A 27,057-nucleotide genomic window follows, 5' to 3' on the forward strand; every position below is an offset into this window, starting at 1 on the left:
AAGCAGAGTGAGCCAGATGGTGGTGATCACAGGTGTACTGCACATTTTCAGTGGCAAATGTACCTGTACTGCATACAATGCCCATTGCTGGAGAATGCTATCCACACCCCTCTATAGATAGCACAACCACGAAGAGGGTGAGCAGTAGTTGGTGAAAGAGTAGAGCTCTCCACCTTCCTACCAGTCAGGAGATAAGTGGATCACCCTTCTCAGCAACTGGGAAGGGACAAAGAAGTCAAGTCAAGAGCTGACTGTTCTGGGTATCTCCCCTAGAGCTGGTTGAAAAATAGAAAAAGAACTTTATGAAAAAAAGTGAAGCAACTTCCATTTTACATTATTTGAAATGGCTCCTTCCTCCCCCCTCCAAAATTAACTCCTCTTTTTAGCCAAAACTTTATCAAAATGGTTTTCAAGACTTTTCATCTACTGAGCTTCTGGATTTTCAATAATCAGTTTACTGAAAAATCCTGCTTTTCATTAAATGAAATATTTTGATAAAAATGTAGATTAAAATGTGAAAAATTAGTGGAATTTTAAAAAAAAATCATTAAATCTTTCATTTTTAAAAAGACACTTTTCAAATAATAAACTTTTTGTCTGAAATTTTTGAACAAGCTGTTTTCACCAAAATGCTTCCCCTCAAGTGCCCCTACGAAAATATGTCTTGAAGTCTATCTGGCCTCCTAGCTGGTTGGCACAATTTTCAAGCCTGGGTTTCAGTAATCTGGGACAGAGCTGACTTCTCCAGAACCCTGTAGATAGGAAAGGAGATGCCCAGTGTAAGGGCATGTATAGCGATCCTCTCTTGATTTTTTTGGTATTTGTGAAACAGGACTTTTGAAGAGACTAAGGTTGTTTTAAGACCCTGGACTGGGATTCGGTATATCTTAGGTTGAGTGTCTGGTTCTTTCTGTGTTACCGCGGGCAAATCACATAATCTGTTGCCCATATATGAAATGAGGATAATGCTTCTTCCTTTCTCTCTTTGTGTATCTTGTCTATTTAGTTTCTTATCTTCTCAGGGAAGGGGTCTTCTTTACTATGTGTTTGTACAAGGTAGGGATGGGATATATATATATGCAGTGTGTGTGTGTGTGTATATATATGTGTGTGTATGTATATATAAATAAAAACAATGGTTACCATTAAAAAGGCAGTACTGATTCTCATTTACTGCATTATTTCTCCATCCTTATAATAGGAAATTATTACTATACCCTAGGCAACACTGTGCAATAACTATTGAGAAATTTTGACATATTTCTTATAGCTACCAGCATAGGACCCCTCTGATAGGCCATACTAGTTACAAAATAATATTTTGATCCAGAGTGATTTAACCTCTGTATTTTGGTAGTGCCTGAAGGCCACAACCATTGTGTGGAGCAACATAATAAATGACAGTCCCTGCACCAAAGAGCTTTATGTCTAAAACCAAGACAGGAGAATGGAACACATGAGTAGTCCAAGGTGGAGGTTGAGGAAGGGGGTAACAAATAACTATAATATGATATGCACAATTGTTAGCTGGTCCGTAGTAGTGATCACAACTCTCCACAAGCTTTGGTTGTACTTTCCTGCATGCATTACAGAAGAGGTGAGTTTTGAGGAGGCACTTGAAGGAGGAAAAAGTGACAGTAGATATCCAGCCAGCTGTAAAGTGTAAGCAATCTCCAAATACCCTTTGCTGAGAGTAGAGTGTAAAAGAGATCATGGGTTGGAGATGATGAGGGCAGAGCAGTTAAAATTACATTTCACAATTACTGAAAAAATCTGTGGAAGGAGAAATCTTCATTTGGGCAAGGGGTCATTTAAATTCACACTATGTACAAATCCACAGAACTTGCTTCCTGAAGGTTAAGCTTGAATTTACACTTGATCTTTTCAATGAGTTCCTAGCAATTTCCACTTGTGAAGAAGGGTCTCATTTAGTCCATAGGTGTAAAAAACTCCAGTTACACTAAGACATGAAGTTCCCATTCTTTTTAATGTGGCGGTGATGAAATCCTACTTATGATTGTAAAATACTTACAGCACAGCTAGGTGACTTTTGACCTAAGTAGTCAAGTGTAAAACAGACAAGTTACTTCTTACATTGATGTGTAGTTAAAGTGGTGTGTATTAAGTTAATATTTTTTCCATGGGGTGGAACCCCATTTTCTTGTAAACAAAAGAAAAATACATAGACTTTTTCCACTCTTCCTTTTCCACCCAGAGAAGCAGAGTGAAATTAGGAGAAGGGGTATGATAGATGCATCTAGACTACTGTACAAGGCTATAGTGCCATTTAGAGGTGGTCTGATAATGTCATAAACTCCAAGATCAGAGTAGTGTCACTTATGGGGAACTGTAAAGAGGAAAACATTAACTTACATTTTTTTAAAAGTGCACTTTTTTTTATATTGTGTCCATATATGAAGGCACGTTAATCATTTTATAGTCATCATGGTTTGTACAGTTGTGTGTTATGTCCATCATCCAAGAATTATACATATTCAACTTTTAGTCTCATGCCTTCCATCAAATAGAGAGTATAAACATTAATATATTATCATTAAAAACCACTCAAATTGTAAGTTTAAGTGATGCTTTAAAAACAATAAAAATAAGTTATGTCTTTACATCAGTTGTTGGATCATTGCAGTACAGTGTAGTTTGCAGAACCTGCAAAGGATTTGCTATACAGAACTTTGAGGTGAATTCCCACATGTTGGTCACACTCCTCTAAGGATGACATTACTACTGTGGCTGCAGATTTTCTTCTGTTTATCTGAAGTAGGACATAAATGGCAGGATTGATTTTTGGGCTGATTTATGTTATAGTAGCATCCTTATGGGTTAATGAATGAGATTTAAAATATGATTTTGAAAGGAGGAGAATTTCAACCCAGCAATTGGATGCAGCGAGGTTGAGCCCATCCATGGTTTGTATTGACACAATTATAACTCAGCCTGTGGAAGGCTTGTCTTCATTAGTTGTGAAGGAATTTTTAACCTAAAAATGTTAGGATCTGTGAAAAGGAATGTGTTTAACTTTTTTAACTAAAGCATTTTTACTTTTAAATAGTAGTTTAGATGAAGTGGAAAGAAATTCAGAAATCCTGCGGAGTGTAAATTTTTAACTCTAAATGAAGAAAAAATGGGTGTTATCAGGGTATAGTTAAAAGGTAAAACGTATATTAAACTGTTAATAAAATTTACCCAGAAGGGATCATGTTGTATAGTGCTCATAGAGGGGAGACAATTAAGCTTAAGTATTTTGGATTTAATAGCTTTTAATTCTTTAACAGTTTGACTCAGCACATTGTTTACAAAGTCTGCCTTTTTTGTGCAGGCTCCAGCAATATTAAAATAATTTTCTACTGCAAAGATTACAAAAAATGGATTTAAAGCCCCTGACCATTTTTAAAAGAAAAATGACAGGAAGATATTTTGCATGAGGTTTTTGTCTCAGTGAGTTCCGTAAATAGACAATACCAGCAACTAAGGCGTATTGGGGAAAACAGATGAAAGTGGCTAGTCTTGTTTCACCTGGTGTGGATAAAGAGAGGCAGATACACTTGTGATTACAGCTACTGGACTGGGTTCTGTTCCTGGCTCTGCCGCAGAATTGGTTTGTGACTTTGAGTGTCTAACTTAATCTCTGTTTCAAATTCCCTATTAGTAAAATGAGGATAATGATACTTACCTGATAGGTGTGTGGAAGTGTGAAAGGGAAAAGAGGATTTGTGTGCAGTTATTTTAGTTTGGTTAAGAGACAGAGCAAGAAACAGGCCAACCTTAACCCTAATAACGAGATTTGTAGAAAGGGGGTTTGTGCAAGGCGGATGGGAAAACTACAAGGGACCTTGCTTTAAGATAAGAATGGAATGCAATGTTGACTGAGATAATGGGAAGAAAAATGTATAAACAGGACACAGCTATATGTAATGAAAGGGTATAAATATTGCTTTATATTGTTTGTACTTTGAAGATTTGCCTAAGGAGAGACACTCTGTCCAATTGCATGAATAAATTGTCTGACTTGTTGCAAATAACCTAAGAGTGAAGACTGAGTTTTCTTCCACAGGTGTGTTGTAAGGAAATGGTCTTTAATGTTTGTGAGGCTTTCATATGGTAGAAAAGCCCATCAATACTAAACAAGTAGAGAATGGTTTAATTAGGAATTATTCTGGCCTTCTACACATTAGCCCTTTCCCCCTAAAATTTCCCACCATTGGTGTTAGGATAGAGTAGATACCAACATTCAAGGCTAGTTGAACACCACACCCAGTGTATGGTAGTGCTACCACTGAAGGTGTATCAGTGCGAGCCTTAGAATTTTAGCTGGTGAAGAAGGGGTGTGGTGGAAAAAATGTACGCAAACGTATCTTGAACCTTTTAGTCAAGTACAGTCTAGCTCATAACTGTGAACTGCTAAAGGTTGGACTTTTGCAGCGAGGTACAGCTGCTATGTCTTTGGTCAAATCAGTATGCAAGGTAAGCTCAACAAATGACAAAAGTTGTAAGATATTTTAGGGGTTCTAGTTAACCTCTCTAATAGTATTTTGTTGGACTTGCCACTTGAAGCTGTTTCGACAGAATAGTCTTCCTTTTCTTAAAACCTTCTATATGGGCAGGATAAACAAGTAATCACCATTTGGCTTTTGGGTCCTCAGTAATACTTCGCTCTTCTAATATCACCTTCTGTCTGCAGACCCCAGAGGGTGTGTCTACATGGCAATTTAAACATCTGCGACTGGCCTGTGTCAGCTGACTCGGACTCGTGAGCCTCAGGCTGGGGGACTGTAAAATTGCAGTGTGGACATTTGGACTGAGGCTCGAGCCTGGGCTGTGGGGGCTTCCTCTCTCACGAAGTCCCAGAGCTCAGGCTCCAGCCCAAGCCCAAACGTCTACAGTAGCTAAAATGGACCAGCTGCAGGTGTTTCTTTGCGGTGTAGACATACCCTGAGTGCTTTACAAATGTAAGCAAATTAAACCTCCCAGTATGAGGAAGTTAAGTGGTAGAATCCCCATTTTGCAGATTGGAAATTGATTCAATGGAAGGGTAAGTGCCCAGAGTCACTAACACTTAATTCTGTATATGTCGTAAGTGGCCATGCAACTCTGAGACTTGAACTACAAGACACAGCTTTGTCATGTCATATATATATATGTGCAGAAAAAATAGTTTATTTTGCACTAATGTAAATCTATTCATATAGGTGGAACGAAGTTTATCTGATCTTCAAAAAAGGGTTGAGAACAGTCTGAATTTTAGTTATAGGATACTGTGCTAGGACAAATCTTTTACCTTTTTTAAAAAATCTTTCTTCTACAAGAACAAATGTCTTTAAAACTAAAGTATAGAAAAATTACATAAGATTGTGCCAAGGGCTGAAGATTTATGTAAAGCAGGAGCACTGACTTATAGCTAACTCTGGAAACCAAGTGGTGAAGAGAAAAGGGGTAAGTCTTAAAATAATGTTTTTTCAGAGGAGGTCTGTGATGATGTATATTCACAAATGAATATAACACATTACATTTAGGTTTTTTCTCTTCCTCAAACGGAAAAATGTCTAATTGCATGTAGGAATACTTAGTATGTATTGTGCCTCATGAAGTGAAACTTATGTAAAATAGCTTATTTATTTATGAGTCACCATAAAGGCTTTCCAAGAATTTTGTTTCCTGATTTTTTGGGAGATGTGTGGATGGGGAGGAAACTGTGATTGCAGCAGACTGGCTGTTTTATCACTAATATTTTGTTTGAAGAGTATTTCTCATTAAAATACAGAATTGAGGTCAGAGTGCATGCTGAAAAATTTCTGATTTCTGTTGTCAACAAGAAGAGCAGTTTTATGCGTATCAGTGTGCTGGTTTGGTAGAAGCAGCTAAATTATGCCAATTTGAAAGTCAAAACCAATTGAGCTGCACAAGAGCATGCTTTTTATGGTCAAAATAGGAAACATTAGGGATATTTTGGAGGTTATGTAAAAACTTTAATTTGTAACCACACAGTATAAGTGCAGTCTAAGCGGGAGGCAAGAATAGTTGCGTATGCCATTTGCTGTTTCTTTGGTGTATTAGTTAAATAGCGTTACAGCACACTTTTTGTTGGAAGATGGTTAATGTGTGCCATTATTAATTTTAAAAACCTGCAGCCTCTTCTCCGCTCCCCCCGAACAGGTGCCCATAGTGCTTCAGATATGCTACTCTTTCATTTATGGCTACTTTGATTTTGCTATTTCATTCTAAAATATGATTTTTTTGCATTAGTTTTTGCTTTTCATGCAAATGTGGTAGCATACGTGGTACGGAAGCAGGATACAATACTTTTGTTGTATAAGCAAATTGATATGTGTTGGAAAAACTGTCCTCAGAACTTTGGATTGGGGTTTGAATGAATAATATTGCTTCTACTTAATTTAATGTAATACTTTTTTGTAATTTTGATGCAGGAATGAATCTTTAACCAGATCTGTCGATATAGTCAAAGTGAAAAGGCTGCATGCTGCAGTAGTTATCCTGAGTAAGATTAACTTTAACAGAACTAGTTCAGACTCTAAAATACTTGTCCATTTTAAAGACCGTTACAAGTAGTTTAAATCCGTTTGTAAGATTTAAAAAGAATATATAAACCCAGTTTACAAAGAGAGATTTTTTTATTAATAAACTTTGTGCAGTGCTGCAAAATAACTAATGTTTTGCAACAAAATAATGATCCTGTGTACAGATAATGATGTGCAGATTCCTGAAGACGGACTAAAATGACATTTGATGATGATCAAATTTTGGAGTTTCGTAACTTCTAAAAAGCATAGGAAATTCACTGCTCTAAATTCATATGTTCTCTAGTGTTCTCTGAACGAGTGCCAGAATTGTGAGAGAAAAGCAGGGTCTGGCAGGATCTCAGTAGCATGTTTAAGTACTGGCAGGCAGATCTCAGTTTCTTTACTTAGTTATTAATTCTTCCTTTCATTTTATTACTTGCTTTACAACATTCTTGGCTTGTTGGTATTGTGAAAATTGATGTTGCTGAATGTTTTCTTCTAACAGCAACTGAGCTAGTGTCTGTACTGTAGTACAACTGAGCTAGTCTGATGTACTGCAGTGTTACTAACATATCTCTCTCCTTCTCCATTCCCTCATCCTCCACATTGAGTGGGGCTAGATGTTTGACCTTGTGGATTATAATGCATTAACTAATTACTACTAAAAATCCATAATTTGTAATGGCTTAGCTGACTGTACCAGGAATGAAACTTCTTTCTCTTGAATGTTGCAAGATCTTCGCCACTCACAGTTTAATGTGTTCGCATGTTCATCTTTCCCCTTCCCCTTTTACTTTCAGGCTGGAGGTTCGCAAGTGATCTTCACAAATCCACTAGAAATTGTCAAGATCCGATTGCAGGTGGCTGGCGAAATTACCACTGGTCCACGAGTTAGTGCCCTCTCTGTATTACGGGACCTAGGCTTTTTTGGCCTCTACAAGGTAACTTTTTATTAAATGTGAATTGAAATCCAATACTTAAGAGCCTCTGTAAACAAGAGACATTAAATTAAGTAGATTAATTCCATCATGCTTAGGAAGGTTGACGTACAAATATGATCAGTATAGGACTCATCTTTGATTCTTTACTGCTGCATGAGATGGCTACATCCTTATTCTTTACTTAACAAAAAGATTATATGAAATACTGTAGCAATAATGTTTGCTTGTAGGTATAGTCCTAGATTTCCCCCCCCCCCACATGCATACACACACACAGGGGAGGGGTAGGGGTAGAGATATGGCAATAAAAAGCATGGAATGTTGTGGCCCTCTAGTGTTCCCTGCATATACCTAAACAGAAAGGCTGTGGAAAAATATATGCATTCCAACCATAGCTAGTCTTTATCTAATGTTGTGCATTTAGAATTATTGAAACATTGTGAATGTAGAATTATTCAAAACTATCTGGCCAGATCGTCTGCTAGCTTAAATCGGTATAGCTCCTTTGACTAGAGTGCACTGCTTTACTTCATGCATCTAAGGATCTAACCTAATGTCCTACCCAAGCTATAATAAAAATTAACTGTTTTCCAGAGTGTAAATGACTTGATTTTAAATCCACTCTTGAGGTGTTAAAACGTAGAGACACGTTGTTTTTGGAGTTGTGGTTTTGATCTGCTGCTATGTTTCACATACCAGTTTATCCAGATGTTATAATTCATTTTAGTGATAAGCATTTAAGTGCCATATAAAACTAGTGTAGAAATACAGCCAACAGAACCAAAGAGTCTGGCACAAGGGCTAACCCCATAGTTTTCTGGCAAGTTTTCCCTGCCAGATTAATGGACCAGTTAGCAGAAAGGATAGGGATGGGATTGTTTATTTTTATGAGTGGGCACAGAGAGCCCTGCACTGTAGCCATTACCCATGTGAGCAATCCACACTCAAGTGGGTAATCTAGTTCTCCTCAGTTTGTGCAAATAAGGGCAGCCAGGTTGGAGCTTGTTGTAGATAAGCATGGAAGGACAGGACATCTCGTTGTCCATAACGTTAAAAGTCATGTCTTAAGTTTAACCGCAGGACAGAAAGTAATGGCTATATTCTAGTAGTTCTCAAACTTTTTTTTCCATTCCGCAGTGTACTGTGTAGAGAAGCAGGATAGACCACCTTCCTACTGTACATCCCTAATCCAGTGTTTGGTGGCGTAAAGCAATATTTGTGTGTATTTTTTGTAATGATGTAGTTTTAAACTGAAACAAAGGACAGCATGAACACCATCTGAGTACTGAAAAAAAAAGTGCCACCAAATTTGTGTGTCATTTCCATTTGTAGTCATACAGTTCTTAAATTGTTCTGTTAACATCACAATGGAGAAATTGGCATATGTGAGCATACGTGGATGATCTGTGTGTGTTTTGGCCTGGAGAGCAGTACAGACATCTGAATAGGACTTAATGGGGAATGGTTTTTCCCTCTAAATTGACTTGCTAATTTTTTGGCCATCTTACTGTAGTTGATCCTATTATATACACATCCAATAGATGACTTTATGGTGTTGCTCCGGGCCAAAATTACAACTGAAAACGTGGCTGTGTTAAGCATTCCACATCCCTAAGGCTATACAGGCTTAGAGGACAGGTAGTGAACTCTACATATTCTAGTTGAAATGAATTAGAATTATGATTAGAAAGAATGCCAAATTACTTGATTAGAGTAGACTGTATAAATAACTTTTCTGAGCAGCCGGTGCTAGTTGCATGCAACTGGTTGTATTCTTTTTATTTTAAACAGCATTATCATCACAGGTCATTGTCACTTAATTTTCATATCTTGGTGTAGAAGCTTTGGAAATATTTGTTTGCTAGGCACAGGACTTTTTGTTAACGGTTTATAATGATGATTTCCAAATGTAGTTTTGCTTCTGAACATGTACCAAGTTGAATCACAGATTATGCCGTTGCTGTGCTAAATATTCACTTAAGTGCCCAGCTTTTAACCACACTGTGAAAGCCAGAGAAGCCTATTTTTTGTCTCTGATTTTGTCCTTTTATACGTATGTGGAATTCAGTGCCCATGAAACCTTGACAGTCCTGGCCGTCAAAATAACACTTCGCCACGGAACATATACAGTATACACAATGCAGTAAAGCTACTCCAAACTCCTGCACCAGTCTTCCTCACCCCGACCTGGAGAGGCTTTGGGGTGAAAGTAGTCATCTTCTGAATTTTCTTAAACAGACAGCACAGATGAAACTGGAGTGAGATCAGTAACTCACTTGACATAAACCACCAGTCAACCATCAGAAACTACTGCCCCAAAGTATCTACTAATCTGGAGTGAATTTTAACCAGTGACTTGAACTGAAAGACACTATGCTTTTTTTTTTTAAAGCTATCTAGTTCAATTAGCAAACTATTAAATTAAGTAAATACTGCAGTTGAATATCTAGATAATATTAAGTGCTCTAAATATTTTTTTAAATATCTGAGTGAATATGGACCCCACAGTGCTAAATAATAAAATGTTAGTACCTTGATAAAATATCTGTTTATCTTGATAATAATTACTCTAATGGGGGTAAGACAGATCTTCCATATTTTGAACTTGTTTTATGCTCAGTGTCCTTGAAAAGGTAGTTCTATGATTAAAACTCTATCCCAAACTGTGAATTTCCTTCCTTTAGTAGGTATAAATCAGACTCCGCCCCGCCCTCAGCATTGTAGAAACATGAGAAACATTTTTATTGGATGATGGCTTGACCTTGTGTTTTTGAATTGTAGAGTACTTTAACAGTCTGACAGAGGTTTGTCTGGAGTTCATATAAATATTCAGTCTGTTTAGTAACTAATTCTGGTGGATGGATGCTGTTTAGTACCAATGAATTTATCATCTAGATATAAACATTAGAAGCCATCTTTCTGACAGAGTGAGCAGACTTTGCCCCTCAGAGGGTCTTAGGTGCCAGACGTCTCTTTTAGAGGCTTTAGTTAAGCCTTTCAGGGAGCATCCACTTTGGTTCTAGCCATGATGGAATGTAGAACTAACCTTTTGCTATCTGCCCTATCGGGCTCTGACTTCTTTGTATATGGTGGTATCTCTTTAGGTTTCTGTCCCCCCTTCCCCAGCCCTTAAGACACACAAATCTCTATCCACCCTCAATAAAGTTGATGAAGAACTGAACCTGGCTCACCTAGGGTTGATAAATATTGCCATCTTACATCTAGCAACCCTAATTTCAGTAAATCAGACTGTCAAGCTGCTAGTAATGTTGCTCAGGGCTAAATGCTCCTGTAGGAATGGATCTGAGTGGGGTTTGAAAGGGGGAGTGTCAACATCATGACACTGCTCCTCTTTCCATTTGACCCTACAAGAGCCCTTCCTGAGTGCTCTTGAATGGGGAGGCGATGCCCATTCTTATCTGAATAGTTTCCCACTGCTTTGCCTTATGAGGCATCAGAGAATAACTCCTTCAGTGTTAATTTACTCCTGCTTTCTGAACTCTCCTGTCCGTAGGGCCAATGGTAGTGCATCTGGGAAATTTGAAGAAAAATGATAGTTTAGACAAGGTTAAAGTGGGTTAGTATGAGACATTGTAGCAGTAAAAGTACCATTGTCCTTTTGTGGATTTTTCCTGTAGAGAGAGACAAGATTCTCTGAGTTTCCACTTGCAGAGTTTCCTGCCAATTGTTCTTTTGGGGGTGGGGGTTCCCTCCCACTCCAATTGCATTATATGGCAGAGGGGATGGCCCAGGGAAAACGAGAAGCTAGCAGAGGCTCATACAACTACATTGAAACTGTCTAATGCTTGCAAAATGATAATTTGTTCAAAAAGGGGAATGGATACCTTAAGTAATCTTTTCAACTATGATGGATGAGAACAGGCATATCAGTCAGTTGGTCAATCTGTTAGTACAATAATAGACCTAAAGTATTACTTGTCTGTACAAGACTAGCTTTTATATTGGGAGTTTGCAAACTTCTTCCTAAAGAATGGTCAACCAGTCTGCAGTATACCAGCTTTTCAGTTCCTCTCATGCTGTTTTGATACTGTATTGCTTTCTGGACAGCAAGGAAGAATCTGAAAGATTTGCATTGATTCTTCTTTCTTTAATCAGAAATAAATGTGTATGTCTCAAAGCTGGCCTATTTACAATAGACCCTGTACTTTATATATCTGTTATGCAGGAAGAAGTCTCCTTATTAGAATTTTGCCTAAGTAGTGATGATCAAGGACGTCATGATTTGGGTCAGTAGGAGTTTTTTTGTCTGACTTTATCACTTAAGCATACAGTGAATTCTCAGCAAGTGCATAATATTCAACTGAGCATTGAACTGGGTACTAGAAAGCAAGAACATTAGCGCACCACACAATCAATTTCTTCTTATACCTTAGAAATTTAATATCTCCATCATGGCTCTTAAATGTAGAGAAGATTTGCTAAGGAGCCCAAGTACTAAACTAGGCAAGTTAAATTACCCTGTGTATCATGGAAGAATATGTTTTCATGATCTGAAACTTTAGCTAGGAACCAGAGAATCATACATGCTGATCCTGTCTTCACCATAAAGATTCATGCACAACCTGAAAAGAACCCCCAGTCTTTGGCCAAATTCCATGTATTTTTGTGTTCATTTCCAGCCCTGAAACAGTTTTTTCCAATGTCGTAAGTAAAAAATATGCACTATTGGTTGTGGATGATGTGAGCATTCCTTTTCTGCATTAATAAATAGAGCAGCCTTATGTAAAGATGGCTAAGTATTATTTCAGAGTAACAGCCGTGTTAGTCTGTATTCGCAAAAAGAAAAGGAGTACTTGTGGCACCTTAGAGACTAACCAATTTATTTGTGCATAAGCTTTCGTGAGCTACAGCTCACTTCATCGGTGCCACAAGTACTCCTTTTCTTTTTTAAGTATTATTTCTAATGTCTGCAAATTAAAAAAAAAGGAAATGTTATGTAGACCCCACATTGCATCGACTTGAGCAATGTCTTGTATTGCAAAATTTTCATCCTACATTGCCAGCTATTCTGGTGTTTACCTGCACCGTTAATGAGAATCTCCTGGGCAGAACTAAATATGGATGAGATGAAAAGAGGAATATGAAGCCTTTGTTGTCCTACTGTATAATTATAAACCAAAAGCAATTTTTGAGGAAAAAATGCTACATTCTGATTGGCTGTTTAGTGACCTGATCAGATAATTGACATTCTTTATCTACACTTTTTTTTTTTTTACACAAATATATCCTTGTGATAAAAAGTATAAAAAGTCAGGTGTGGGGTTTGGTTTTGTTTTTTTTCCCCCCACTTCTAAGAAGCCTGTGGTGCACAATCTGTTATTGGTCAGAAAATCCCATCATTTGAGAAAGGTTGGGTTGACCCTCCTTGCTTATTTAAAGCTAGTCGGCAAATATTTTTCTTTTTATCTGAACTTTTGAACTACTTGTGTCACGTTTTAGAGTAATTATTCTAGAATATCCTACCGTTCATACCACCTGCTCCTTTGGGGAGATAAATATTGTGCCCCTTACATTGAGCCAGTTTGTTTCCTTAGTTATCTTTCAAATTCTTCTGCAGCTACCAGAGGTGGGTGTTCTGTGGATGGCAGTTATTGTGAGAAAGTAGTTGGCAGACACCCAAAGCAGACAGAATACTTACTTATTCTAACCCATAATATGCTATTTGTATTTCCAGAAGAAAGGGAAAAGTTGGTTTTGTTGGGTTAGTGTCTTTAACAGTCTTTCTTTAATTTCTGGTTTATTTTAATGGTAGTATAGTAGACCTATACATCTCACAGTACAGAGTTCTGGAGTCATCTTACAAGATTCAGCAAGGTTTACAGTCTGTCTTTCACTGTAATATTTCTCTGTGCTTTGAATAAGGTCAAACTGAAGTCTGTAGAGTGTTCTGCTCATTTCTGTTGGAATATTTAAAAAAAATTACGATATAATACTCAAACTTATTTAACACAAAACATTTAAAAGATTATTTTATTAATTGCAATGTAATGCAGTTACATTATCAGGATGTATTCTTACCCAACAAAATACTATCCAAAGTAATAGTGTATCTTGTTACCTAAACATATAACAAATAACATTGCATTAAAATATTAATTGATGAAAAGATAAATGTTAGGTCCCATTTTAAATAGCTAATATTAGAATATATTCAAGTCAAATTCTTATCAGAAAACAAGATATTGCCAGCAAAGGTTTGCACTTTAAGTGCTAGAATTTAGTACAAAAAACTTCCAAAACTCTGCATTGCTTAATTCTTGCCACGTTATGGATCGGTTCTTGGGGAGTTGAGACAGGAAGCCTGATCTCAGCTAACATGTTGTATGCCAGGCTTCCACTTGATAGATTTTTGAAAACAGCAGAGGTATCACAAATACACAAATGGTGTGTTCACAACAGTGTAATAAACATATTAAGAAGGAATATTTAGTAAAAGTTAAAGGGTGTTCACATAAGAGTACTCATTGTCACCCATACTAGTTCTCATGTATGAATACATGCAGTTTGAATAGTTGTATTAAAAATAACAAAAAAGAAAAAGGTAAAAATCCAACCCACCAAGTAATGCTGATAATGTTTATCTGGGACTTAGCAAAGCATTTGAGATTGGTACTTTTTCCCCTCTAAATGCATACAGTTGTGTTTATTGGTTTAAATATATATTGGTTTAATCCAATATGATTTTAAAATGAAGGAAATAACAGCCCCCCAAAATTGCTATGTCTAATTCTGTAACATGGATGGTTGCTGGTTGACTCTTAACCAAAGGAGTGCTTCTTGGGGGCTGTTACCGTTTTGAATCTGAAGGGTTAAGTTGCTAGTAAAAACGAAGAAGAATGCTAAGGGATCAAGAAGTGACATGCTGCCTATTGTTTGTAGCTATAGGATCAAAATAACAATTATACATGCCAAATAAATTCTAAACCTGCAAGGTAGAAAAAGAGGGGGTGGCTGTAAGTACAGGTGCCAGAAGCATTAAATAACCTCTCAGACAAGGTGCACCACTGTTGTCTTGAATACTTCTAGGTCCCTCCAGTCTGGCATTTTCCCCCCTGCACTAGACAATGTGCATTCACTGCAGGAGACTAGGTTAAGCCTGCGTCTCCCAGACCTGCTGGCTCCTTGTGCCCAACCCGACACAGAGGTGCCTTTGTGAGTATAATTACCCTCCCCTTGTAGTAGAAATAGTTTATTTAGAGCCTTATTTGCAGGTAGGGCTGGAATAAGCAGGAATTAGCATGCCAAAGAACTGCCCCAGCTCTGACTTGGATTTGTTTATCAGAATCCTCGGGGAAAACCAGGGATGCTTTTTCTCTATTGGTTTGTTCAGTGAGATACTATCCAAGATTAAGAGCTTTAAGGTCATTAAAGAGATTGAAGATGGGAGCCAACTGGCAGTTGCATTAGGGAGGCGCATGTCGCGGTGTGTAGGATCTCCCAACAATTTCATGCCTGGCAGGGTCTGCGCCCTCGTTGCCAGAATAAACTCAGGCGGATGATCCTAACAACTTGCTGAGGACTGATTAAAACTCTGTTTGGCTTTCAACACGTTGTCCACATCAAAAAGGTGTGAGAAGTAAAATAAATGTTTCTTTAGCGTTTCAAGATACTGTGGCCAATCTCCCTAAGCCTTCCTAATTGGCCTAGGCTGGTTGCGGATGATTAACTTGAAGTTAAATGAGGCCTGCTTTTAAACATGCTTTCCCAGACTTTAAACAGAACGATGAGAGGAAACTTTAGACTGTTGTGATATTGGAACTGAGCCAAAGTGGGTTATTATTAAAGTGGATCCAAGTTTTGATCCAACTTTGTTTACACTTAAGCCAACTTACTTGACAGACTTTCTCTCTGTGTACCTGAATGCATAATATTAGGGGTATTAAAAATATGCTATTTCCGTCTAAGAGAGTGCTGTTACTAGGGGGAAAATATTAGCAGTTCAGAGTGAATGAAGAGTTGCTTGTAGTTGTAGCGTATTAATTTCCACAGGTTATTTTAATTATGTGGAGATATGTCAGAGTATGAAGGAAACACAGAGGAAAATATGCAGGCTGTTTAATGATAGCAGTGCAAAGAAAATAAGAGCAATAAACTCTTGAGGCAAAGGCAATATGGAGATTTGCCTTGGGAAAAGAATGTTTAAAAATAAAGTTTTAGGGAAACAATGTTCATACTGCAAAATATCACTAGCTAGAGAGCAATAGTTTCTGAATGTTGCCTGTGAGGTAAACCTAACCAGAGCACACACTTGGTTGTTGCAGAATGTTGTCTGTTCACATGTAACTTTGTTTAAAAGAGAGTGGAAATTCTACGGGAAGATTAAAGATCACCATAAAACAGGCTTCTGCCTCAGTATATAACAGGAATTCTTGTGTAGATAGTGATATGCACTAAATATCTTTGTACATCCTAAACGAAATACATGGGTTACCAGGCACTCTTGAGAATCCAGCCCTATCCAGTGCTCTCTGTGTAGGATGTCTGCTGGCACTAGTCAGCATCTCACTAACAGTGGTGTTGCAACTTGCATTAGTCATTGTTGCAATGTTCTCTGGCCACTGCACCCACACCGTATTGCCGGGAAACCTCCTTCCTTTTCCAGGAACTGATTTTGCCAATACAATTCCTGTACATCAGACTGTACTTTCCCTAATCCAAATTTTTTCTCCTTTCAGTTACTCTGACACCTTGGTGCTTCTGCACGTTTGTCTGCTAAACAGCATATACTTGTAACAAGTAATCAATATTATACAATATTCCAGCACAGAAAAACTCCTCTAATATGTTTGGGCGTATCATTAGATTTCATGAGATAAGTGCAGATCAGAGACTACTTACTCCGTTAGGCATAGGTCGACTTCTGAGAGATATTTCGTCCTGATTTGCCTGTCAGTCTTCCTAATGTAAATCTGAAGTAACTCTATTGAAGTTACCACTTGTAAAACTGGTATGAGACGTGATACCTTAATAATGGCTTTGGTATAAGACTCTAAATAACCCCAACAGGTTAGAGGAGCAGCTTGGCACCTGTTGGAAGGATTGTGAGCAAAAAAAGGTCTACCCTGAATCTGGAAGGGTGGACAGCCCAGGGCGGGAGACACAGGGGTCCTAGCCAAAGATGTGAAATACCTTTTACCTTTACTTTTCTCTTCTTGTCCTTCCCCTCTTTCCAAATACGTTAGCTGTTTGTCTCAACACATTCCTTCTAATCACAACCTTGGTGTTTTCAAACTCTTTGCTGGATCTCTGTACTGAAGTTCGTATGCAATTTCTTACTGCAGTTGTAACGTGGGCATTGGCATGTGCCCAGTTTTCATTGACCATCTGCAGAAGCTATACACCTCTTCCCATCTTGTCTGACTCTTTTACTTTCATGCTTCTGAAGAACTCCGGTTGTCTGGTGCTGCCCCAAAACTTCACTTGCTTTCTTCTCTTCTTTTAAACAAAAGGATTATTTCAGAGAACATAGCAAGCAATATTTCAGATCTTTAACTCCATTGGGTTTTCACATCAATTCGGCACATGGGTAGTAAGGCAAATTATTTTATCAGCCAGTGTTGAAAATCTTTGTTTTATTTTTTAAAAAAACTACAATTAATGTAGTCCTTGTGTTTTCCTGCAAATATAAAAGCATATTTGTGTAAGAATTGTGATTATGGGCACATTATCATTCTTTTGTAAAGGAGAACATGGCTCATTGATCTCTCTGTCACACTGTGTTTTATTTTTGTTCAGCAGTTACATAGTCTATTGTCTGTAAATTGGTTGGGCTACACTTATTTCTATGGGGTAATTATTGTAAAGGGGAAGCTCTTTGGTGAAGACCCAGCCTGTGACTTAGGACATGTATCAAACTCATCCTGAACCTCATGCAAAGCTGGATTGCAAAAATTTCAACTACTTTTTGTTATCTAAAGAAGTTACCAGAGTTTACCCACGCAAGATGGCATTTTTTTCTATTAATGGCAAATAACTGCAGTATTAAGGATAGAGGGAGAACAAGTGGAAAGAAACAGCATTTATTGAACCAACAAATAATACACAAACTTCTGTATGGAGTGAAATACATGTCTTTATTTCACACAATTTTGAAAAACATTGCTTTTTCTGCTTTTTTTTTTTTTTTTTTGCAGTAGGGAGGAAAAACTGGAATGTTGCTCAGCTTTCTCATCTCCATTCTTGGTCTCATTATAATCTTTCTCTGACCACTCAATTTTTGTTTCACACAGGGCGCGAAGGCATGTTTTCTACGCGATATCCCCTTCTCTGCCATTTACTTTCCATGTTATGCTCACTTGAAAACTGCATTTGCAAATGAAGATGGACAAGTTAGTCCTGGAAGTTTGCTCATGGCTGGATCAATAGCTGGTAAGTACCTGATTTTCTTTGTGTATGGCATCCTATTGCACCTAGATATCACTGATAGATGCTTTAGAAATGTTTTTATTAGTGAGATACCTGATGTGACAGTGTAAAATAATTGCTCTATACCAAGATGTTAACATTTAGGTATTAAATTGCAGTACATATAACTGATCCAAATGAGCTGGTGTTAATATTGAGGAACTCCTTGTATTTTTGACCTACCGATAGCATTTATATTACCATTTGTAGTAGTAAAAAGAGAGCAAGATTTTAGTCCTGAAATATTAATGTAGTGTGACATCTTGCCTAGTCAAGTTGTTATGCTGTTGTCTGTTTTGGCTGGTTGATTGGGCAAGTTGTTACTGTAAAAGTGGTTCATGAAAATATTCATTTCATTCTCTACTTCTTTGTCATCAAAAGAAACTTGAATATCCATTTTGGTATGAAATCCAAATGCATACTAATGATACAAACATCTAAGCAGGCCACTAGCAGACTGTGACAGCATGGTAAAAGTAAGTCATTGACCACAGTATCCCACACAGCATCTTGGCTTTGTGTTCTTATATTTTATTTTTTTATTTAATCTTTTTTATTAAAAAAAATATTAATAAATTTCTGGTGATTTTGATCCAGTTTCTTTGAATCAGCATATACTGAAGGCAGCATAAGCAAAATAATAAATAAAAGTCCATCCAAAAACTGAACACCAGTTATGATGATAGATAATAGAAATGTAATGGTCCTGGAAAAAGCCTGCTTCTGTTTTGCATGATATGAAAAGACAGGTAATAGATGCCTGTTTCTACCCTGCTGTGTTGTTAAAGGGTTGGTGGGAAGGGCGATTGTATGGATCACAAATCCACATTTTTCTCACCTGCCACACAGGAAATCTGGTCAGAAAAGGCAGTTGTTGGGGGTTTTTCCTTGTGCATCCCAAATTGTCAATCCTCAGGGCTCGTTTAATTCTGCTTTTGGGGACTGAGACTGAATGTTGGCACTCATCTTGGGAAACTGCTGCACTGCTATAGACAGGTGTTCTATATTCAGCATGTGTTTGTACTGATGCGTTTCATCTCTAAGTGTGTATGCACTAAAGGGCTAGAATATATAATGTAAGGATGCATTTTCCAGCCCAAGTTTGCCTCTGTGGCTGCTGCTGAGCTTCTAGGGCTGTGAGGATTTTAAAAGGTCGCTGCAGTCTTAATTTAGCATCTGCTTAGCTGAGAGGGGCCCATCAGCCTAAAATTCCTCCTCCTTCCACATTCTGTATCCTAAAGCTCAGCAGACTCCAAATCACAGGCAAAGGATGCAGAGGCTCTGCTGAGGGAAATGTGAATACAAATATAAGGAGAAGGAATTCCCTCCTTCCACTCTTCCCCCCCCCCATGTTAATTGCTCATAGACTACTAGACCTAGACCAGTGGTTCTCAAACTTGTTTACTGGTGACCCCTTTCACACAGCAAGCCTCTGAGTGTAACCTCCCTTATAAATTAAAAACACTTGTTTATTTATTTAACACCATTATAAATGCTGGAGGCAAAGTGGGGTTTGGGGTGGAGACTGACAGCTTGCAACCCCCCCCCCCCATGTAATAACCTCGCTACCCCTTGAGGAGTCCCGAACCCCAGTTTGAGAACCCCTGACCTAGATGTCTCCTCTGTAAGCATCACACACTCCAGCGGTTGTAAGTAAAGGGCTAGTGGATCAGGAGGAAGATGGAGAGAAATAAACCCAGTACAGGTAGTTGAATTGCTCAGAATGTGGTTACTTGTGTTTTTTTTAAATTCCCCTCTTCTTGTAGACAGCTGGGCAGCTTTTTGTTGTCAAGGGCACAGGAGTGTCTCTGGGAAGAGTAGCCTGCTTATATAGCTAGCGTTTGTGTGTGTCCAGACTTTGGGCAGCCTGGAACTTCTGGACATCTTCAGCTGGATTATGGCCCAGGCTTAACTCTAAAAACCAGACAGTCTTGATGAATCCTGTGCCACCACTTCTTTCTACTAGCTCTTTGTGCAGTGCCTTGTAGTGCATAGGAATTGAGCTGGCACCAGTCAAAACATCTCTAATCGAATGGCTGGTGCTTAAAAAAACCAAAAACCAGAAATTGTTGAAAGAAGATTGATTTAAACTCATGTTAATTCTAACCCATTTTGATGGAACAAAACAATTTTTGAACTTTGGAGCCTATCTACAGACCTGAAATATAAACTGGTATTCTTAAGCCAACCCATTCCTTAGATGTTATTATTTTTCTCTTTCTAGCCATTGTCAGGTGATTGCAGACTGAGATAACTGTCGCTTTGAAGTTCAGCCACAGAAGCAGACCACATAGTTGCTGATATGTGCTAGGAAATCAGCTATAACGGGAATTTTATCCAGTATTTTCAGTAAAATTCCATTCCAGGTTAACTTTTACATAAGCAGATTCCTGCACAGTATTAGAGTCATGATGCTCATCATGTGGAACAGTGCAGGGACATGGGTGCCCTATTTTTACAGAAGCAAGATATTTCTTTTATTAGAGGCAAGCTAGTAACTCTAAAGATCAAAACAAGGGATTGATGAACTGGTGAGCTGGAAGATTGGCGCTCTCACTAAAAAGTCATGGGCATGTCATGGAAAAACATCTCTAAAATGTTGGGTCATATCCTCAGCTGGTGTAAATCAGTCTAACTCTTTTGACTTCTGCAGAGGCAGGTTGGTTTACTTTAGCTGAGAATCTGATCCACTGTAGTTAGAGCCAATTCTGCATCAGTAGTATTGCATTATGTTTTCAGAAGTGTGAGCCTCAAAATGGGCTTGAACTCATCTTGGTTGTGGAAAATACCCATCTTGCACAGCACATGTACATGTAAATGTGCATATGTATCTTATGCATGCCTGTTTCTCAAGATGTGACCCATGTTATTTATATTTCTTTCCCCCTTTTTTGTTGTTAGGGACATGTATAAAATCAAAACCTTTTCTCCTTAGTTTGATCTTCTCCTGTTGCTCCTTCTTCACCTAATATCCCAGTTTCTTTGTTACAACATTTGATGTGGAGATTATTATAATGTCAGAGGATCACAAGTTAATTTGTTCTTTCTGCTTATTTCTCCTATGAACCTCTTCATCCCTTCCCCCTTATCCCTGTTCATTTTATGTCATCTCCTGCTGTGTAATTTGTCTAATTTCAGTTGTAAATTTGTTTTTAAACACAAATGTCCCTAGTAATAAATAACAGGTGAGGAGAGAGATGAGAGATGGTAATTAACATAGAGTAAGCAGTATTGTTTCTAAGTATGTCTTTTGGTTTTCTTTGAAAACATTGGTTGATCTCTAAAGGACATCTTTAAGTTGAAGACGTAAATATATCCTGTGGTCAGTAATGGTAAGTGGGGGAGTAAATCAGCATTTCTGGAATTTAGTTCAGGTGAAACTTTAACCGTGTTTTAGCCTTTGCCTGCCAAATTTGCAAACGTGAAAGTTTGTGTGTGCGCTCGTGCACGTGCATGCTCACGTGCTTGCTTCTTTTCTGGGTTTAGGGAGAGGAGGAGCGGCTCCTATTTTAGTGATATGCGCACACTTACACACAGCTTTCAAAGCAGTCTGTTAGAAGGGTGAGATGGTGCTTTGAGCCAGACCATACTGGTTTGGACAAAAATTGTTACACAATTATTAAGCCTTAAAAAAAAAAGCAAAGGAGATTTATGCATCTGTGTCTGACCAACTTGGTTTGGAACATATGCAGAATGGAAAAGTAATAAAACCATAAGAGACAGTGTCTTTTGAGCACAGTCTCGCTGCTTTTTTTTTTATCTCAACATGGGCAGCCCTGATTTGCTACAATGACTTTAGAAATATCGCCTGCTGTTATTCAGTATTTGTTGCTTTCAGTTGATTATCTGCCAGGGTAAATTTAAATTTACCTCCAAATATTCAACTGAGTATGTCAGACATTGCTCTGCAGCTGAGAAATGTGAGTTTCCTAATGAGAAAAATGAACCCTTTAAACCTTCGCTTGTGCATCTTGCTGATTGTGCACAACATTACCTAGCTCCCAGTAACATTCTGCATGAGGTTGTTTAAGGTGTGTGTGAACATGCTTTTTCCAGCGCATTGTGTGATGGAAATGTCAGAAACCACAAAGGGGCATGAAAGGGAGAGATGAACGTCCTCTCCAAAACCTGTTAACTTGTTAACTATTCAAGATTATGGTTTGTACTGAAAATGTCTGTATGCGCCTCCTGACTTCAAATAAAAATATGGTGGGGCTGTTCATCTAACCAGAGCCTTATATGCGTGAAGCACTTTTCACAGTGGCTAGCCCTATTCACTGTTCTGCTTTCTCATTAAAAGCAAATATTTGGGGCCTGAGTTTTCTGAGGTAAGAATGAAGGGCACAGTAACCTTCCCGTGCAGGAAGCATCTAGTATGTGTCACAACTTACTGATACCTGTCTCTTTTTTTCCCCCTGCTTCATTTTTAGGTATGCCTGCGGCCTCCCTAGTGACCCCTGCTGATGTTATCAAGACTCGATTACAGGTGGCAGCCCGGGCAGGGCAAACCACTTACAGTGGCGTCATAGACTGCTTTGGAAAGATACTGCGAGAGGAAGGCCCGAAAGCTTTGTGGAAAGGAGCTGGTGGTATGTAAAACAACTTAGATGCCACTTGTTTGATGACAGGGAGCCAGTTGTGGTTTTTAATTGATTTTTGTCGCTCATGCTTGTTTTGTTTTTCTTTCAAGCTCGTGTGTTTCGATCCTCTCCTCAGTTTGGTGTAACTTTGGTGACTTACGAGCTGTTGCAGAGATGGCTTTACATTGACTTCGGGGGAGTGTAAGTATACTGTGTGAACGTATCATTTGGGCCCTGATGCTGCAGCTGGCTCTGCGGAAGCGAACCCCTGTGCCCCTGCAGAGTCGGTTGCAGGATTGGAACATTAGTTGTTAATGCTTTGCAGTTACAGAGAGAACTTTGAGATCGTGAGATAAAAGGCTTCACTGCACCAAATTAATTAAGCTTCAGTGGAATTTGAGCAAGCATTTCTGTACCCACTTCACAGCAAGCTGGGCCTCATTTTAGTACCATAACAGACCCTGAGAGGATATTTTGGACGTCAGTGTAAAATGAGACCATCAGAGGATAAATGGCAGAACAGAGAATAGAACTTGGGATTCCTGACTCCTTCCTGCGCTAACTACAAGGCAACAATGCACCATTACTAAGTCATTGCTGTTGGGGAGGGGTTCTGCATGTGACTGGGCAGGGAGTATTATTGTTAAAAGGGCTGTAGCAGTTGAAGAATGCAGTGATTGCTCAGTTGTTGGTGGAACCTCAGTTCTGCCTCCCTTTACGCATGCACCACCTTTGCTTGTTCCAGAACAGGGATCTGATATTTCCATCACAATGTATTGACTCTGTTGCGTCCTCTGCAACAAATGCAACTGCATTTAGGCAATGTTAACATGATAAGGCTTTTAAACGCACCTGAATGGGTTACGATGGCATCAGGGAGATCACAAGGAGGAAGCAAGAGTGGGTTTTGCTGGCATCAGTTCCCTTAGAAGTGTGTAGCTGAATTTGCTTTGGTTTTCCAGTGGAAGTACTGGGACTGTTCACAAAAAAAATCATGGTTAGTAAAACCATGCACAAAATATCCCCTTTCCCCAAGCAGTGCTGTGTATGTACTGTTAGTGCTGTGTTAAGGTATTTCTATACCTCAGATGAAGGTGTGATTGTAGCGTGGGAAGGCATAATCTACCTAGCACAGGTAAGAATGTACCCAGGGTCCTTGTAGGTTTATGCTGGGGTGACTATCCCACGCTAAAGCCTCTGCCATCGTGTTTTCACTACTTTTGTTACCCACACCAGCTAGATGAAAGCTAACACGGGTATGCCTACCGTTATCACAGTCACGCCTTCATTTGCGATGTAGATACCTATACAAAAACGTTAGCTGTTCAAACTCTACGGGTTCCTGGATGAGTGATGCAGAGTGCAGGAGCTGGGGATGGGATATGACCAGAGTGTACTGCAGTCTCATCGAGTAACATGCTGTACAATTTCATCTAGGTTTGACAACTCTCTGGGATGATTAGCATGAAAGCTGTTGGGATCTTTCTAAAATATTACAATTGTGATTCTCATTACTTTGTAGCAGGGATGTTTTTGCCAAGCGGCTGTGGGATTTTTGACCTTAAGATAGTTGATTTACAATTTATGGAGCGATTTTGGTGTCAGTGTTTTTACGGAAGTTTAACTTTTATTTTGCAGAAAACCAGCTGGATCAGAGCCCGTTCCTAAATCCAGGATCACACTACCTGCTCCTAACCCTGACCATGTTGGAGGTTATAAATTAGCAGTTGCCACATTTGCAGGGATTGAAAATAAATTTGGACTATACCTACCTCGATTTAGGCCATCACCACCTACCTCACAGGCTGCTGCAGCCATTGGACCTTAAGATGTCATGTTACTGCTGTGGAGTTTTATTAGTGGTGAAAGAGCCACTTTTCTGATCAGTCTAATATTTCATTCCTTTAGCTTTTCATCATATATCAGTTAAGTGTCATTTCAGTTTTAAGGCAGTTTTTTTAAACGTAATCATTGGTCTTTGTGCTTCCTTAACCAGATCACTGTGAAATTCTTACCAGTTATTCTTTGGGTTCAGGACCATGAATGTATTGTCCACATCTGACATGTGCTTTGTGTTTGGAAGGCACTAATATTAGATTCTGTTTGTGGGGCAGGATTAGGGGTGGGAGTTATGAATGCGATCATCTGACAGGTAACATTCAAATAAGGATTATTATGCCAAAGTGGCTGCATATTGGATATCACGCATTGTCACTGAAATAGTCAATAGAGATCATGGTGCTCAAGCAGAATGATTTTGACTGTACATGTAAATTGGTTATAAGCTTAGTGCGTTTGTAGACTTCAAAATATATATATATTCACACACACAGTACCTGAGTCTACCACTATGGCTTCAACTTTTTAAATAAGTACACGCACAAGTTCAGTTTCTGGATTGTATTATGAAGCTTTTATGTGGAACATGTTTTTGTAATGGAAACCACATTTATAAATGTTGAGTCAAGGTATTCTGTTAATGGTATCAAAACGCTAGGAAGGAAGTGTTATTGTCCATAGTCTTTGCACTTTATGGAAGTACTTTTGGCATTTTATTACACGTACAGTGAAATTACGAGACTAGGTGCCTATCTTGGACATGCTGATATCTGGATTCTTGTTTGTATGATGCACTTAGTAAATGCTGCTTGTTTAAATAAATGCAATAGAAAAATCCATGCACTGTATCAATGGTACCTGCCTTAACTACTGGCTTGTAATTGGAAATTATTTGTTTCTAGATTATTTACTTTATTCAGTTGAATAAAGAGATTAAAATATTCTAGAACACAAGATTTTATCTGGGCGGAGGGGAGGGAGTGCCTTGCACAATGTTTAGAGGATTGTGTATTTATGAAGATAGAAATAAACCTTTCAAACGGCGAGACAAATGTCTGTTATGCAAGTTGCACAGCAGATTTAATGTGTGTCTTTCAATTTTATACTCTGTTTCAAGGCTAACTTCATTCATTATGTACAGGCATTTACAGGTTGGGTTAGGAATGTAGTTACTTTTGACCACCTGAGGCATAACAACTTGGGATTGTGAAGAGGAGAGCCCCTTTGATGCGGCTGTGGCTCAAGAAGAAACTTTTCTTTAGTTAAAAGCCTGAATTGGAGCAAACTTTCATTACTTTGAAGCTCTCTCTGTTTTGTTTAAGTAACTTTTAAACAATTTGCCTGTATAGCCAGTGCAGGTTGAAGTGGGCCCCTGATGTTGCTCCTAAAAGGTGTCACAAGATTTAGGTCCTTACAGGGCAGTAATCCTTGCTAAATATTTTCATTTCTATTAAATGTGAAGTATGAGTTTATGGGAATATTAAAGTTCTGTACTTTGTAAAAATATTACATTATTAGGTATATGACATCATATTGGTTACACTGTAACTTGTCCAAATGCCAAATGGAAATGGATATATTAGTTGCATTATATATGGCTTGTTACAGAAAACTGCTTTAATTGGCAGTGTTTACATTTCAAACTAATCAGGGAAGCGGAGCAGCAGGAGGAGTCTGGAGTATCCATAAATTTAAAAATTAATAAACACAAATATAATCTGATTGTAATTCTGTTTTGGGAACCCTGACAGCCATGCACACTGCTTTTTCCAGGTGTCATTACTGAATTCTGCTGAGCTCATGAGCTCTGTGAGAGAGAGGCAGGTGATGGGAGCAGCTCACTGAGTTCTGGTCCCCAAAAGTAACTGCTCCTCTGTTAAAAATAAACTCCATTCCCCCACCAAACTACTGTTTTATATATTTAAAAAAAAAAAAAAAGCCACAGAATATACTGGTAATGGCAGCTGCCAAGGATCAACGCTTCAGAACTTCAAGCCATTTGGTTTTAGTGCTATTTTTATATCTTTTTCTAAATCTTTGCCGTCACTAGAATGTGCACTTTCCTGTCTGTCTTAGCTGCTGATGAGAGCAAATGCGGAGACTCAAGCAGCTAAGGAAGGACTTCTTTTGTATACATAGCAGGCAGCATTTCCCGTGGAGGAAGACCTCCCCCCACGAAGTGCTTAAAATCATTTAGCAACTGCTAACTTACGACACGACATGCATTGGAAGCCTCACTGGGAAGGATTTGACCTGTGTGCTGTTGGAGCCAAACTGGAACTCCCCTTGTCCCTGTGCTGACAAGTGCACATGCTCCAAGAAAGCCAGGTTCAGTCATTTTTTAAATGGGTCTAATCAACACCCATGCAGGCTTTGATTTTTTAACTTAAAAGGAAAAACCATTTCCTGGGGTTTAGAAAAAAAAATCCAACCCAAGTCCTCTGGTCACTAATGCCCCCTGCCTCATAGCTTCTGGTACCGTATTCCACAGCTGGCTGCTTTCTCAGTCCATGGGGCAACAGTTCTTCACTACATGCTTCCAACTCAGATATAATACACAATACTAAATGTACCATGGAAGGCTCTGAACCCCCACAAATTGCTCGGATAGCATCAGGCGATAGCAAACTAGACTGATCTGTGATAGTGTCAATCCCTTCCCTTATTTCTTTGTTGGTAGTGTAGATATTGAGCTATCACAATTTCAACCAAAAATTCTTAGTAAAGCCACATACAAAA

The 27,057-nt window shown here is 38.5% G+C and overlaps 1 protein-coding gene across 6 annotated transcripts in view; it reads left to right on the forward strand.

Moving 5' to 3' along the window:
• The window catches only part of SLC25A13 (solute carrier family 25 member 13), a 132,280-nt gene extending 106,916 nt beyond the window's left edge, over positions 1-25,364 (forward strand). For all 6 annotated transcript variants that reach the window (XM_037890627.2, XM_037890626.2, XM_037890629.2 and 3 more), the window contains 5 exons: positions 7,334-7,474; positions 17,725-17,863; positions 22,330-22,488; positions 22,590-22,680; positions 24,118-25,364. In XM_037890627.2, coding sequence (XP_037746555.1) covers positions 7,334-7,474; positions 17,725-17,863; positions 22,330-22,488; positions 22,590-22,680; positions 24,118-24,307 — 720 coding nt within the window. In that variant the 3' untranslated portion in view covers positions 24,308-25,364. The remainder of the gene's footprint in view (positions 1-7,333; positions 7,475-17,724; positions 17,864-22,329; positions 22,489-22,589; positions 22,681-24,117) is intronic.
• Positions 25,365-27,057: the final 1,693 nt, after the last annotated feature.

Source organism: Chelonia mydas, chromosome 2, assembly GCF_015237465.2.
Source record: "Chelonia mydas isolate rCheMyd1 chromosome 2, rCheMyd1.pri.v2, whole genome shotgun sequence".
Taxonomy (NCBI): Eukaryota; Metazoa; Chordata; order Testudines; family Cheloniidae; genus Chelonia; species Chelonia mydas.